General features: G+C 43.4%; 1 protein-coding gene across 2 annotated transcripts in view; it reads right to left on the bottom strand.

The window, feature by feature from the left end:
• Window positions 1-8922, bottom strand: part of SPATS1 (spermatogenesis associated serine rich 1) — a 37506-nt gene extending 28584 nt beyond the window's left edge. The window contains exons 1-2 of one of the 2 annotated variants that reach the window (XM_030796193.1): window positions 8817-8922; window positions 8353-8491 (exon numbers count right to left, since the gene is read on the bottom strand). In XM_030796193.1, the coding sequence (XP_030652053.1) occupies window positions 8353-8491 (139 nt within the window). In that variant the 5' untranslated portion in view covers window positions 8817-8922. The remainder of the gene's footprint in view (window positions 1-8352; window positions 8492-8816) is intronic. The other variant, XM_003266214.4, reaches the window with a different exon arrangement.
• Window positions 8923-12281: the final 3359 nt, after the last annotated feature.

Below are 12281 nucleotides of genomic sequence, written 5' to 3'. Positions count from 1 at the left end.
TATACTATTAATACTTCATGAAAGCCAATTTGTTCTGTTATCATTTCATACAGTTATGTACCTCAACCAGCCACAAAGATAAAAAGTCCGATGAAAAGATTATGCATATTTCTTTACGCATAATTTCGTAGAGCACTGAAGCTCAATAGATGGCAATGTAACCTCTGGTAATGAGAAAATTGTAAGAAATAAGAGTTAAACTTCTCTGATTCTTGAGTACATTTTTAGACTGACTACTATTCCACCTACACAGTATCATGCTTCACACATATAGAGTCATCTTTTGGTATCGATGGGGGATTGGTTCCAGGACCTCTGCAATACAAAAATTACAAAAATCCAAAGATGCTCAAATCACTTATATGAAACAGTGTAGTATTTAAATATAACATATGCACATCCTCCTGTATGCTGTACTGTAAATCATCTCTAGATTACTCATAATACCTAATACAGTGCAAATGCTATGTAAATAGTTGTTATATATTTATTTGTATTATTTTTTGTTGTTACATTGTTGTTTTCTTTTCTTTTTTTTTATTTTTTTTTGACACAGAGTCTCACTCTGTCACCCAGGCTGGAGTCCAGTGGTGTGATCTCAGCTCACTGCAACCTCCGCCTCTGGGTTCAAGTGATTCTCCTGCCTCAGCCTCATGAGTAGCTGGTATTACAGGCACCTGCCACCACACCTGGCTAATTTTTGTATTTTTAGTAGAGACAAGGTTTCACCATGCTGGCCAGGCTGGTCTCGAACTCCTGGCCTCAAGCAATCCACCTGCCTCAGCCTCCTAAAGTGTTGGGATTACAGGTGTAAGCCATGACACCCAGACTTGTTTCCTTTCTGAATATTTACTATGGGCAGTTGGTCGAATCTGCCAATGCAGAACCCGTTATATGACTGTATAGTATAAACTATGCAAATTCCCACCATCTATCAGCAGGACTGCTACTCAGAGAAATTTCTATTCATTTCCTCTCAAATTCATATCACAAGTGAATAATATCTTTTTCATTCTTATCAAGTCCCAATCTATCACCAAACCTTTCACTCCTAAGAGGACTTTGCCTGTTACTCTACAAAGCTTAAAGTTCAGCTGAGCTACTTCCTCCCTTCAAAATCCTCCCACTCTGGGGCTTCTCAGGACATGGTGCAAGGCCTATCTGCACCAGAATTACCCAGGAAGCCTGTTAAAAATACAGATTCCCAAATTCCGTCGCAGACCTATTGAATTAGAATCTCTCAAAGTGAGGCCTGGGAACCTGTATTTTAAATAAGCCCCCACCCTCACCCCTGCTCTTCCTTCAGGCTCACGTTTCAGCAGGTGAGGATGAGGAGACAGGTCCCCAGTAACCAAAGGAAGAACCACCCATATACTAAGCCACAAAACAAGTATCACAATACATAGACCACACTCCCTGACCACAATGCAATACAATTAGAAATCAATAACAAAAAGACAGCCAAAAAGTATCCATAAGCTTGGAAACTCAAACCACACTTCTAAATAATTCACATACAAGAAGAAATTGTAATGGAAATCATGAGGTGCTTAATGATCAATGAACATTGAGTACTATATATCAAAACCTGTGGGATTCAACTAAAGCAGTAATTAGAAATCTGGGGCCTTAAATGCATATGCTGTATTTCACTGAATATAAGGCACCATCAATTGTAATAGCATTGTTATTTTATGTATCACAAAGAACAAAGGCTGCCAATTAAAGTATGACACATGCTTTTATCACTTAGAATTTTTATTTTATACTTATTGAGGCATTCTTTTTAGATTTACTTAGATATAGATTTTAATCACATATCACTCATGCACATATACAAAGAAGGAAAATATAGGCACAATAGACTGGTTAAGGCATTCCTAAATCTTATGCACATTCAGAAATCTGACTACTAAATCACTTTCAACTCAATCACTATTGTCCACATTTTCCACCTAATACTGACCTAATATTTCAATAAAAATGTGAATTGAGTGATGCAGCATTTCTTTCTTTTTTTTTTTTTTTTTTTTTTTTTTTTTTTGAGCCAGAGTCGCCCAGGCTGGAGTGCAATGGCACGATCTCAGCTCACTGCAACCTCCGACTCCAGGGTTCAAGCAATTCTCCTGCCTCAGCCTCCCAAGTAGCTGGGATTAGTGCATGCCACCACACCCAGCTTATTTATTTATTCATTTATTGGAGACAGAGTCTCGCTCTGACCCCCAGGCTGGAGTGCAGTAGTGCGATCTCAGCTCACCGCAACCTCCGCCTCCTGGGTTCAAGCGATTCTCCTGTCTCAGCCTCACGAGTAGCTGGAATTACAGGTCCCCACCATCATGCCTGACTAATTTTTGTATTTTTAGTAGAGATAGGGTTTCACCATGTTGGCCAAGCTGGACTCAAACGCCTGACCTCAGGTGATCCACCCATCTCAGCCTCCCAAAGTGCTGGGATTACAGGTGCAGTGGCACCAGGACCAATTTTTGTATTTTTAGTAGAGATGAGGTTTCAACATATTGGCCAGGCTGGTCTCTTAGCCAGGCTGGTCTCGAACTCCTGACCTCGTGATCTGCCTGCCTCGGCCTCCCAAAGTGCTGGTATTACAGGCGTGAGCCACCGCGCAAAAGTGCTTCTCTATTGTCTCTGGAGTTTTCTTCCAAGCTATGAACACACATTCTACATGCTTCAGTGCTCGTACAGCAAAAATTATTACAACTACATCCTACCTGCTGCTGGGCCCACAGACCTGGTAACATCCAGTCCCTACTTCAAAGATGCAAACTGTCTATCCAAGAATTGATGGATTATAGTGTTCAAAATCAAAAATTCCAAAATGAATGAGCCAAGTTGTCAATTTAAGAAATAAGAAAAAAAAAAAGAGTAACCCCTCTCCCCCCCAAAAAAATTTTAAGGAATAAAATCATAAAAGCAGAAATGAATGAAATAAAGATTATCGGAACTATGGCTTCATGCAAAAGCTAATAATGTAGATAAACAAGGTTCAAGAAAAAATTTTAAACACAAATAAATAATATTAGGGCCTGGCCTGTAATCCCAGCACTTTGGGAGGCCAAGGCAGGTGGATCACCTGAGGTCAGGAGTTCAAGACTGCCTGGCCAACATGGTGAAACCCCATCTCTACCAAAAATACAAAAATTAGCCGGCCATGGTGGTGCACGCCTGTAATCCCTGATACTCAGGAGGCTGAGATCATGCCACACTGCACTACAGCCTGAGCAATAGAGTGAGACTCCATCCCAAAAAAAAACCAAAAATAATTATAACAATAATAGAAATGAAACAAGGCCATAATTATAAATAAAATAGAGATAAATTTGCAGATAAAGAAATTAAGCTCCAGAAATGTCAAATAACTTGTTCAGAGTTACATAGCTATGGAGTATAATTTATAAAATGTAGTCTAATATTTAAATAATCAAGACAGTACTGACAAAAACCATAACAGACAAATCAATAGAACAAAATAGTAAGCATAAATAGAATAAGTAGAATAAAATTTTATATGAAAACAAGTGGCATTTTATCTTGGTGAAGAAAGGATGGGTTATTCAAAAAACATTGCTGGAACAACTAATTAACCATTTGGAATAAAAATAAAATTAAACCTTTCTTATCTCAAACTGGTATAATCCAGATGACTTACAGATTTGAATGTAAAAATTGAAATTAAAGATGTACCTGAAAAAAATAAGTGAAAGTTTATATAATCTTAGAGTGAAGAAGTTATTGCCAAGAAGATAACAAATCAGGCAAAATAAAGGAAAAGAGGCATAGATTTGAATATGTCTCTTTAAATATAAACTTAAAACTTTCATAGCAAACTATAAACTGGGGGAAAATCTATAACAACATGACAGAAAGAAAAAAGAGTTAGTAGTCATGACAAATTATGAGCTTTTTTTTATACTTTAAGTTCTGAGGTACATGCGTAAAACGTGCAGGTTTGTTACACAGGTATATACGTGCCATGGTAGTTTGCTGCACCCATCAACCCGTCGTCTACATTAGGTATTTCTCCTAATGCTATCCTTCTTCCCTCCCCCAACCCCACGACAGGCCCTGGTGTGTGATGCTCCCCTCCCTGTGTCCATGTGTTCTCATTGTTCAACTCCCACTTATAAGTGAGAACATGCAGTGTTTGGTTTTCCATTCTTGTGTTAGTTTGCTGAGAATGATGGTTTCCAGCTTCATCTATGTCCCTGCAAAGGACATGAACTCATCCTTTTTTATGGCTGCATAGTATTCCATGGTGTATATGTGCCACGTTTTCTTTATCCAGTCTATCATTGGTGGACATTTGGGTTGGTTCCAAGTCTTTGCTATTGTGAACAGTGCCGCAATAAACATAAGTGTACATGTTCTTTATAGTAGAATGATTTATAATCCTTTGGGTACATACCCAGTAATGGGATTGCTGGGTCAAATGGTATTTCTCGTTCGAGATCCTTGAGGAATCCCTACACTGCCTTCCACAATGGTTGAACTAATTTACACTCTTTGAGCTTTTATAAATTTATAAGATGAAAATAAATATCCAAAAAGAAAAAAAAGGGCAAAAGATATGATCAGGTAACTTATTTTTAAAAACAGGCTGGACAAGGTGGCTTATGCCTGTAATCTCAGCACTTTGGGAGGCCACAGCAGGTAGACTGCTTGAGGCTAGGAGTTCAAGATCAGCCTAGGCAATATATGGAGACCTGGTCTCTACAAAAAACTAAAAAGTTAGCTGAGCGTGGTGTTGCACACCTGTGGTCCCAGCTACTTGGGAGGCTGAGATGAGGACTGCTTGAGCTGGAGAGGTCAAGTCTGCACTGAGCCCTGATCGTACAACTGCACTCCAGCCTAGGTGACAGAGTGAGACCCCATCTCAGAATAAGATAAAATATACTAACACATACAAATAGCCAATATATATTTGGGGGAAATTTCATCCATCATAATAACTGGGTTTGGGGGAGTGGGTGGTTGTTTATTTTGCGGTTTTGTTTTTTTTTTTTTTTTGAGTCCGGATCTTGCTCTGTCACCCAGGCTGGAGTGATCTCGGTTCACTGCAACCTCTGCCCCTAGGACTCAAGTGATGCTCCCACCCCAGCCTCCCAAATAGCTGGGACCATAGGCACGCACCAGCGTGCCCAGCTATTTTTTTGTTGTATTTTTCGTAGAGATGGGGTCTCACCATGTTGCCCAGGCTGGTCTCAAACTCCTGAGCTCAAGTGATTCACCCACCTCAAAAGTGCTGGGATTACAGGCATGAGCCACTGTACCTGGCCCCGACCAAATAATTGAAGAACTGAATTTAAAATGAGATACCATTATTTGTTATCTGTTTGCAAACACCCAGGTTTGGCATAGCTTGGAGGAATGGCATTCCTATCATTGCTGGTGGAAAAGTCCCCATCTTACTGAAGAGCAATTTGGCCATATGTGACTTCAGAAGCCTATGAGAAGTGCATATCATTTGACTCAATAGTTCTGCTTCTAGAACTGTATCTATAAAAAAGGCATGAAATGCGTGTTTGGAGAGGTAGAACGGATTCACATATGTGGAGAAGAAATGAAATCAAGGCCAAAGATGTCCTCTACGTCAATACTTGCATGTGAGTTCTGAGGTATCTATAGTAAGATTTACTTATGGTAGGCCGGGCGCGGTGGCTCACGCTTGTAATCCCAGCACTTTGGGAGGCCGAGGCGGGCGGATCACGAGGTCAGGAGATCGAGACCACGGTGAAACCCCGTCTCTACTAAAAATACAAAAAATTAGCCGGGCGTGGTGGCGGGCGCCTGTAGTCCCAGCTACTCGGAGAGGCTGAGGCAGGAGAATGGCCTGAACCTGGGAGGCGGAGCTTGCAGTGAGCCAAGATCGCGCCACTGCACTCCAGCCTGGGCGACAGAGTGAGACTCCGTCTCAAAAAAAAAAAAAAAAAGATTTACTTATGGTAATTTTTGCCCATAGGTTTTAACAGTGACTGCCTTTCATAGCATGTAAACATTTTAATTGTATATTGCCACTATAAGACTTGAGAGTTCACCCAAGCAAGAATTGGTTGGCTCTATGGATGGTATCAGAGAGGGCCCTTTCCCAGGTTTTTTGTTTGTTTGTGTTAGGAGCAAAATTTAAATGTACTGCATGTCCCTAAGCAGCGAGCAGTGAAATCACACCTAAAACTTTAGCACACTTACTTGCTTGCTTGAAAAGTTTTGTGGCAGCAGCACTCTAGAAAGTGGCCTGTGGCCACTATAATGGGGAATGCTTGTCTGATGGACAAGGACAGGAAGAGCAATCTCTTGCTAAACTGGCAAACAGCACACTCTCTAGATCAAGCTGACTACAGCATCTTCCTAAGAGTAACTCAACCTCAAACTTGAGCTGGAGACACTTAAACATGTCCTCAAGATGCCTCCACGCCCCTCCCCTGGTAAAAGAAGATTAGCTGGAAGAGAAGCTGGAATTGCAAGCCTGAACACTTACTAATACTGACGCTAATACTAATACTGATGCTCCCACTGCACAGAGTACCATCCAGCTACTCCAAGCAAGTCTACTACTTCTCCACGCTCAGCTCCCAATGGCTGCTCTCTCCCCCATCTAGCTCAGAAGGCTGTGGGGAGAAACAAACACACTAAGGAGATACACCCTGCTTGAAAGTTTCACCATTTATCATGAAAATTGTTATTCAAGTGCAATAAATGTCAAGCCAGAAGCCAGAAAATTCTAACAAGTTTCTAAAACACTACAAAACAAGAAGAAATGATGTAATTAAAGGCCAAGAGAAGGTTCTGGTAACCAGAAAGGAATTCAAGGGAAAAAAGAGAATTTGGAAGAAAGTCTGTTTCTTTATTGCCATCTGTGGAATTCAGGATAATTATTTCCATTTTTTTTAGGCAGGAATAACACCTTACATAACCAAAGCAGTTTCATATGTTTGTCATCTCAGCTGATTGTCATAATAGCTCTGTCTGGCAGGGAGAAAAATAATACATCAAGCCATGTTTGTTTAACATGGATACTCATTTAACCAAACACTATTTCCCACCTCTGCTTATCTGCTTCACATGGGGCCTAAGGATCAAAGACAGTTTTTAACCCGTTTTTTGGATTATATCCCCTCCCCCATGAGCAGTAATGAAAGCAATTGGTTCTCTGATGGAAAAATACACACACACACACACACACACACACGCATGTATCTTCAATTGGTTTGTGGAGCCCCTTCCTTCCTGAAATCCATAGACTCCATGTTAAGCTAAACTCAGATGTATACTCCTGAATAGACTCACCTACACAGCAGGAAAGGACACCATGGGTCTTTCATTAATGTGGTCTCGGACCTGGTACCCTTCCCCTAAGTCAAAAACATGGATCCTCCCTAGGACATCCTTAAAACAGCAGCTTCTTCCTTTACCCCAAACTGGAAACTGCAGGAAGGTCTGGAGCTTAAAGTTAGAATCCCAGAACCCTTTTCTCCTTGCTGTTCCAGACACACTTGGACAATTAATAGTTCTAACTCCTCCAGCTCCTCCTTCTCTGCGGTCCTAGCTTACATTAATAGCTGGGTGGAATGAGTTGTACCTCCCTCCTTTCTCCCCACTGTGAAGGAGAATGAGGAGATCACACACCCAGAATACAAAAGACCAGGGAGAAAGCTAAAATCTGATTCAGCAAAGTCTGGATATTTCACAACCCCTTTTTGCAGCACTCAGGCCACTCACCCATAACAGGTAAATGACAACTTGAGCGCAGGCGCACTCTGAGCTTTTCTGGGAGACTGTGGCTGTTCGGCGCCATGACACCGTTCTCTAAAGGCAAACGTGCCCCCAAATACCCTTCTCGGCCTTAACCAATTATGGAGCTACCAGCCATTATTTAATTTTTAGAGTGTTCATAATTATCACCTGAACTGTCCCATCCAATAAACAGTGACACAAACCTACTAATATCTGAGCAAAGGAAAGATGAAAGGACACAGGCTAGAGAGTATGGCAGACTCACGTCAAATCCCAGGCTTCTGTCAAATCCCAGGCTCACCTTTTATTAACCCAAGCACTGGGCAGGTCAAATCTCTGGCTCCCTTTACTCACAGGTAATATACTTCACTGTTGTGAGATCCAGTGAAGTAATTTATGAGACTCTCTGCTTTGGTGGTGCTGTCTGCCTAATCAAATCTTGGGTTAGCACAAACATAAGCTACTATTCAAGCAGCTCTTTTTACATGCCCCCAAACTAGCTTCCTTCTAAACTTCAAATGGTGCCCCCCACCTGCCCCCGCCCCCGGGTGTAGTATACTTGGATGTGGCCACCAACTCCACAGCCTGGATTTCTTAGAACTCAACTGTAGGTCCTCTCCACCTCGCTCATGCCAGAGTCCCTTTTTTCTGGAACCTTCTCCAGCTTTCTGCCGCAAGTCGCGCTTGAGATGGAGGGGAAACGGCAGCCCCGTGGACCTTTTCCAGTTAGCATGGATGGACTCATCTGTGCACGTGTTGATTTTAAATATTAGAAGCAACCCAGAGACAAAGAAAGACGCTCGTAAGAAAGGTATCAGTCAAAACAAATTCCACAAGCCACGAAAGTCAGGAGGGCAGGACTGGCCTCTAAACCGGAGCCTCCCTCCCTCGACCTGGCCGTTTCTTGGTTTGGAAGCCCTCGGAGCTCCAGCGAGTCCGCCCCCAGCCCAAACCGGGCTCGCTGCACCCCCCAACAACCAGCTCGAGGTGCTCCTTTTTTTCCACCTCCGGGTCTTCCCACCCCCTTCCCCAGGGTAGGCCCGGCTCTGTGCTCAGAGGCCTCCACGGACCAACGAACCAACTGGCAACCGAACTGCCGAACGCACGCCGAGGCCTGAGAACGGAGAGCCGAGGGCAAAAGGGACGCCGCGGCCGCCTGCTTCTCCCACGGAGGCGCGTTCCGGGGTTGCCGGGACACCGGCTCCAGCAACGCGGCTCGCAGCGTCCTGCCTGGCTCGGCTGCCGGCCCCACTGTCTGTCACCCCCGGGCTCTCTGGCCATTGGTACGGGATGGAGGCTCCTGAGAGGTGCGGAGCAAGGAGCTCCAGCCGTGGCCCGGCGACATAGGCAAGGACCGCTGCAAAAGCCACTTTGTGGTTTTGGATTTTTTTTTTTTTTAAGTTGTGGTTCTTTTCCAGGCAATTTTCATTATTAGAACTGTAGGCTCTGGTAGCAGTGAAAGATGCGCCCTCCACAAAGCTTGCAGATGCCTGGTTATAATTGGCATTGATTAGACAGGATCCACCTACCACTTACAGAGCGCCTTTTCTGGGCCAGGCGCCCTGGTGGATGTTATCTTCCTTAAGCAGCCAGCTGCATTTTTCAAAATAGAAAACCAAATTTTAGCAAAGGCTTGCTCAAGGTCACCCAGAAAACAGATTCATTTCTAAGTTTCCTCGTTCCAAATCCACCACTCTTTCCATCATATTGACTTAAATTTATCTTCCTTATCCTTTCCAGTATCTAATAAATCTTGCATAGAAAGCTTTTCTCCAAGTCTAGTTTAAGTCCCTAAATTCGTGTTTAGACCAAGTTTTCCCTTCTTTTGTTACTGATTATAAGAGAAATAAATGGTCATTATAGAAATATTGGAAAATATGGAAAAGCATTGTTAATATCCATAATCTCACAGTATAAAAGTTAAATACTTTTTTTCTGGATAGCTATTGCTATATAATAAATCACCCTCAAACTCTGTTGTTTTAAACAACAACATTCATTTTTAATTTCTGATCCTGGTGGTTGGCTAGGCTAAGCTAGGCTGCTCATGCTTGGGGTCTCTCACAGGGTCTCAGTCAGAGGTCACAGAGGAGCTTCCTCACTCATGTGTCTGGTGATTGATGCTGGTTGTCAGCTGAGGTCAGCAGGGTTAGCGCCAGTTCACCCACGTGTGGCGTTTCCATGTGCTTTCTCACACCAGTGTCTGAGTTTCCAACGTGAGCATCCCAGGAGGACCAGACAGAAGTTGTATTGCCTCCATAGTCACAAATGCATGGAGAGGGAACTTAGATCACACCTCTTCATCATGGTCATACTGTATGAAGAGCACAGGGGACAGGGGATCTTGTGGCCCTCCTAGAAAATACAATCTCCCCTACTGATATTTAGGGGTTATTTCCTCCTTGTCCTTTTTCTATGCACATGTATGTCGTATATGCCTAGTGATTTACACCCCTGCTGATATTGAGAGGCTGCTTCCTCTCTGCCCTTTTTCTGTGCACAAATATGTTAACATTTTATTTATATATATATGTATCTTCTATTGGGCTTTTAAAATTTAAGATTACAGTTGATGGCTGGGGGCTGTGGCTCATGCCTATAATCCCATAATCCCAGCACTTTCGGAGGCCGAGGTAGGTGGATCACTTGAGGTCAGGAGTTCAAGACCAGCCTGGCCATCATGATGAAACCTGTCTCTACTAAAAATACAAAAAAAAAAAAAAATTAGCCAGGCATGGTGGCAGGCACCTATAATCCCAGCTATTTGGGGTGCTGAAGGAGAACTGCTTGAACCCGGGAGGCAGAGGTTGCAGTGAGCTGAGATCATGCCACTGCACTCCATCCTGGGCAAGAGAGTGAGACTCCATCTCAAAAAAAAAAAAAAAGAAAAGTTGGCCTTCCATATCTGAGGGTTTTGGATCCACAGATATGACCAACTACAGATTGGAAATATTACAAAAAATAAAAATTTAAAATAATACAGATAGAAACAACAAAGTATAGCAAGAATTTACATAGCATTTACATTGCTTTAGGTATTATAAATAATCTAGGGATGATTTGAAGTACTGTACAGGAGGATGTGCATAAGTTATATGCAAATACTATGCCATTTTGTAAAAGGGACTTGAACATCCTTGATATGTTCAAGATTTTGGTACGGGAGGGGAGTCCTAGAACCAATCCCCCAGGGATACAGAAGGATGGCTGCATATCCTGAGCATTTCCCCTTATCGAAGTTTAAAAAACATGTTATCTCTTTATCCCACGGTAGGAGAGGTAACAGTTTTGTAATAGAAATGTTAGCTGGGCAACAGCATAGTTAGTTATTAATGACTTGATTCAAGATGCTGCCTCACCAGAAAGGCAGGGATTTTTGTCTGTTTTGTCCACTGCTGTATGCCAAGCAAAGTGCCTGGCACATATAGATGCTCAATAACCATTTGTTTAATGAATGAATAAATGAGTGAGTGGGTGGATGGGTGGATGGATGATTACAATGGTCTGAGCTGAGCCCCTCCCTCTCCTGCTTGCATCCTCCTAGGAGGAAAGAGACCAGGTTTCTAACCTGAATCACCAGGTTCCAAGATATCAAGATCTATCTGTTGGTCAGGTGATTTTGCAAGGCAGGCGAGTGAATCACAGAAGGGAAACTTTCTCATCCTTGGTGAGTCCCGTGAACTGTGACTCATAAGCCTTCCCTTACTCTGCAGCTTAAAACCTCCCGGGCCACCTTGCCCTCACACCTTGGGCAAGTTTTAGATGCCTGCCGCACCAGGCCTGCCCTGGCAGCTCTACCCAAGGTTTGGCGAGGCACTGGAGCCAGCTAAGGGGTTCTCAGGGCCTCGGAGCTGCCTCTGATCAGCTTTGCCCCCACTCACAGCCAGTGTGTTCCCAGGATTGGCACCTGAAGCTTCCTGTGCACAGCAGCCCCACAACCAGAGTTCAGCAGCAGAGGCACGGGGAGGATGCTAGATGTCCCCAGAGGGCCGAGGTTCCTGAAGGTCCCAGAAAATCTTGCCTGTATAGCCAGGAGGGTGAGCACAGTTGGGCAAGAAGAAGGCCTTCCTCAGTGTTCCCTTGCCGTCCCCTGTCTGAGCACCCCAAACCAAGCCCAGCCTGGAGGTTACCGCAGCACCTGTGCAGGAACATGGAGGCCTGATGCAGGGAGGGGCGGTGGTCCCAGGTCCTTAAGGTCAACTCAACCGTTTCTCCAGCTTTAGGGCCCTCCTTTCAGCTCTACAGTCCAGGATCCTGATGTTCCACAAGCCTGGCTCTCCTGGGTCTGAATGAGCTCAGGAAACCTGGGGCTCCAGGCCACCACAAACACGCACAGGGTTTACGTGTGAAGTTTTTCACTGAACTATATAAAATTTCTGGTTATGTAGGTGAAACACAGTTGCATATCAGCAAATTTACGTTATTCAACTTAATCATGAATGACAAATACTTCTAGCATGTTTCATGGTGAGGCCAGAGGAGAGTGGGCTGAACTTTAACCTCCCCCCTCTTCCCCTTTGCTCCTTCTCCCTGAA

The sequence above is a fragment of the Nomascus leucogenys genome, chromosome 17 (genome assembly GCF_006542625.1).
Source record: "Nomascus leucogenys isolate Asia chromosome 17, Asia_NLE_v1, whole genome shotgun sequence".
Classification (NCBI taxonomy): Eukaryota; Metazoa; Chordata; class Mammalia; order Primates; family Hylobatidae; genus Nomascus; species Nomascus leucogenys.
This window is presented reverse-complemented; position numbering and strand designations above follow the sequence as displayed.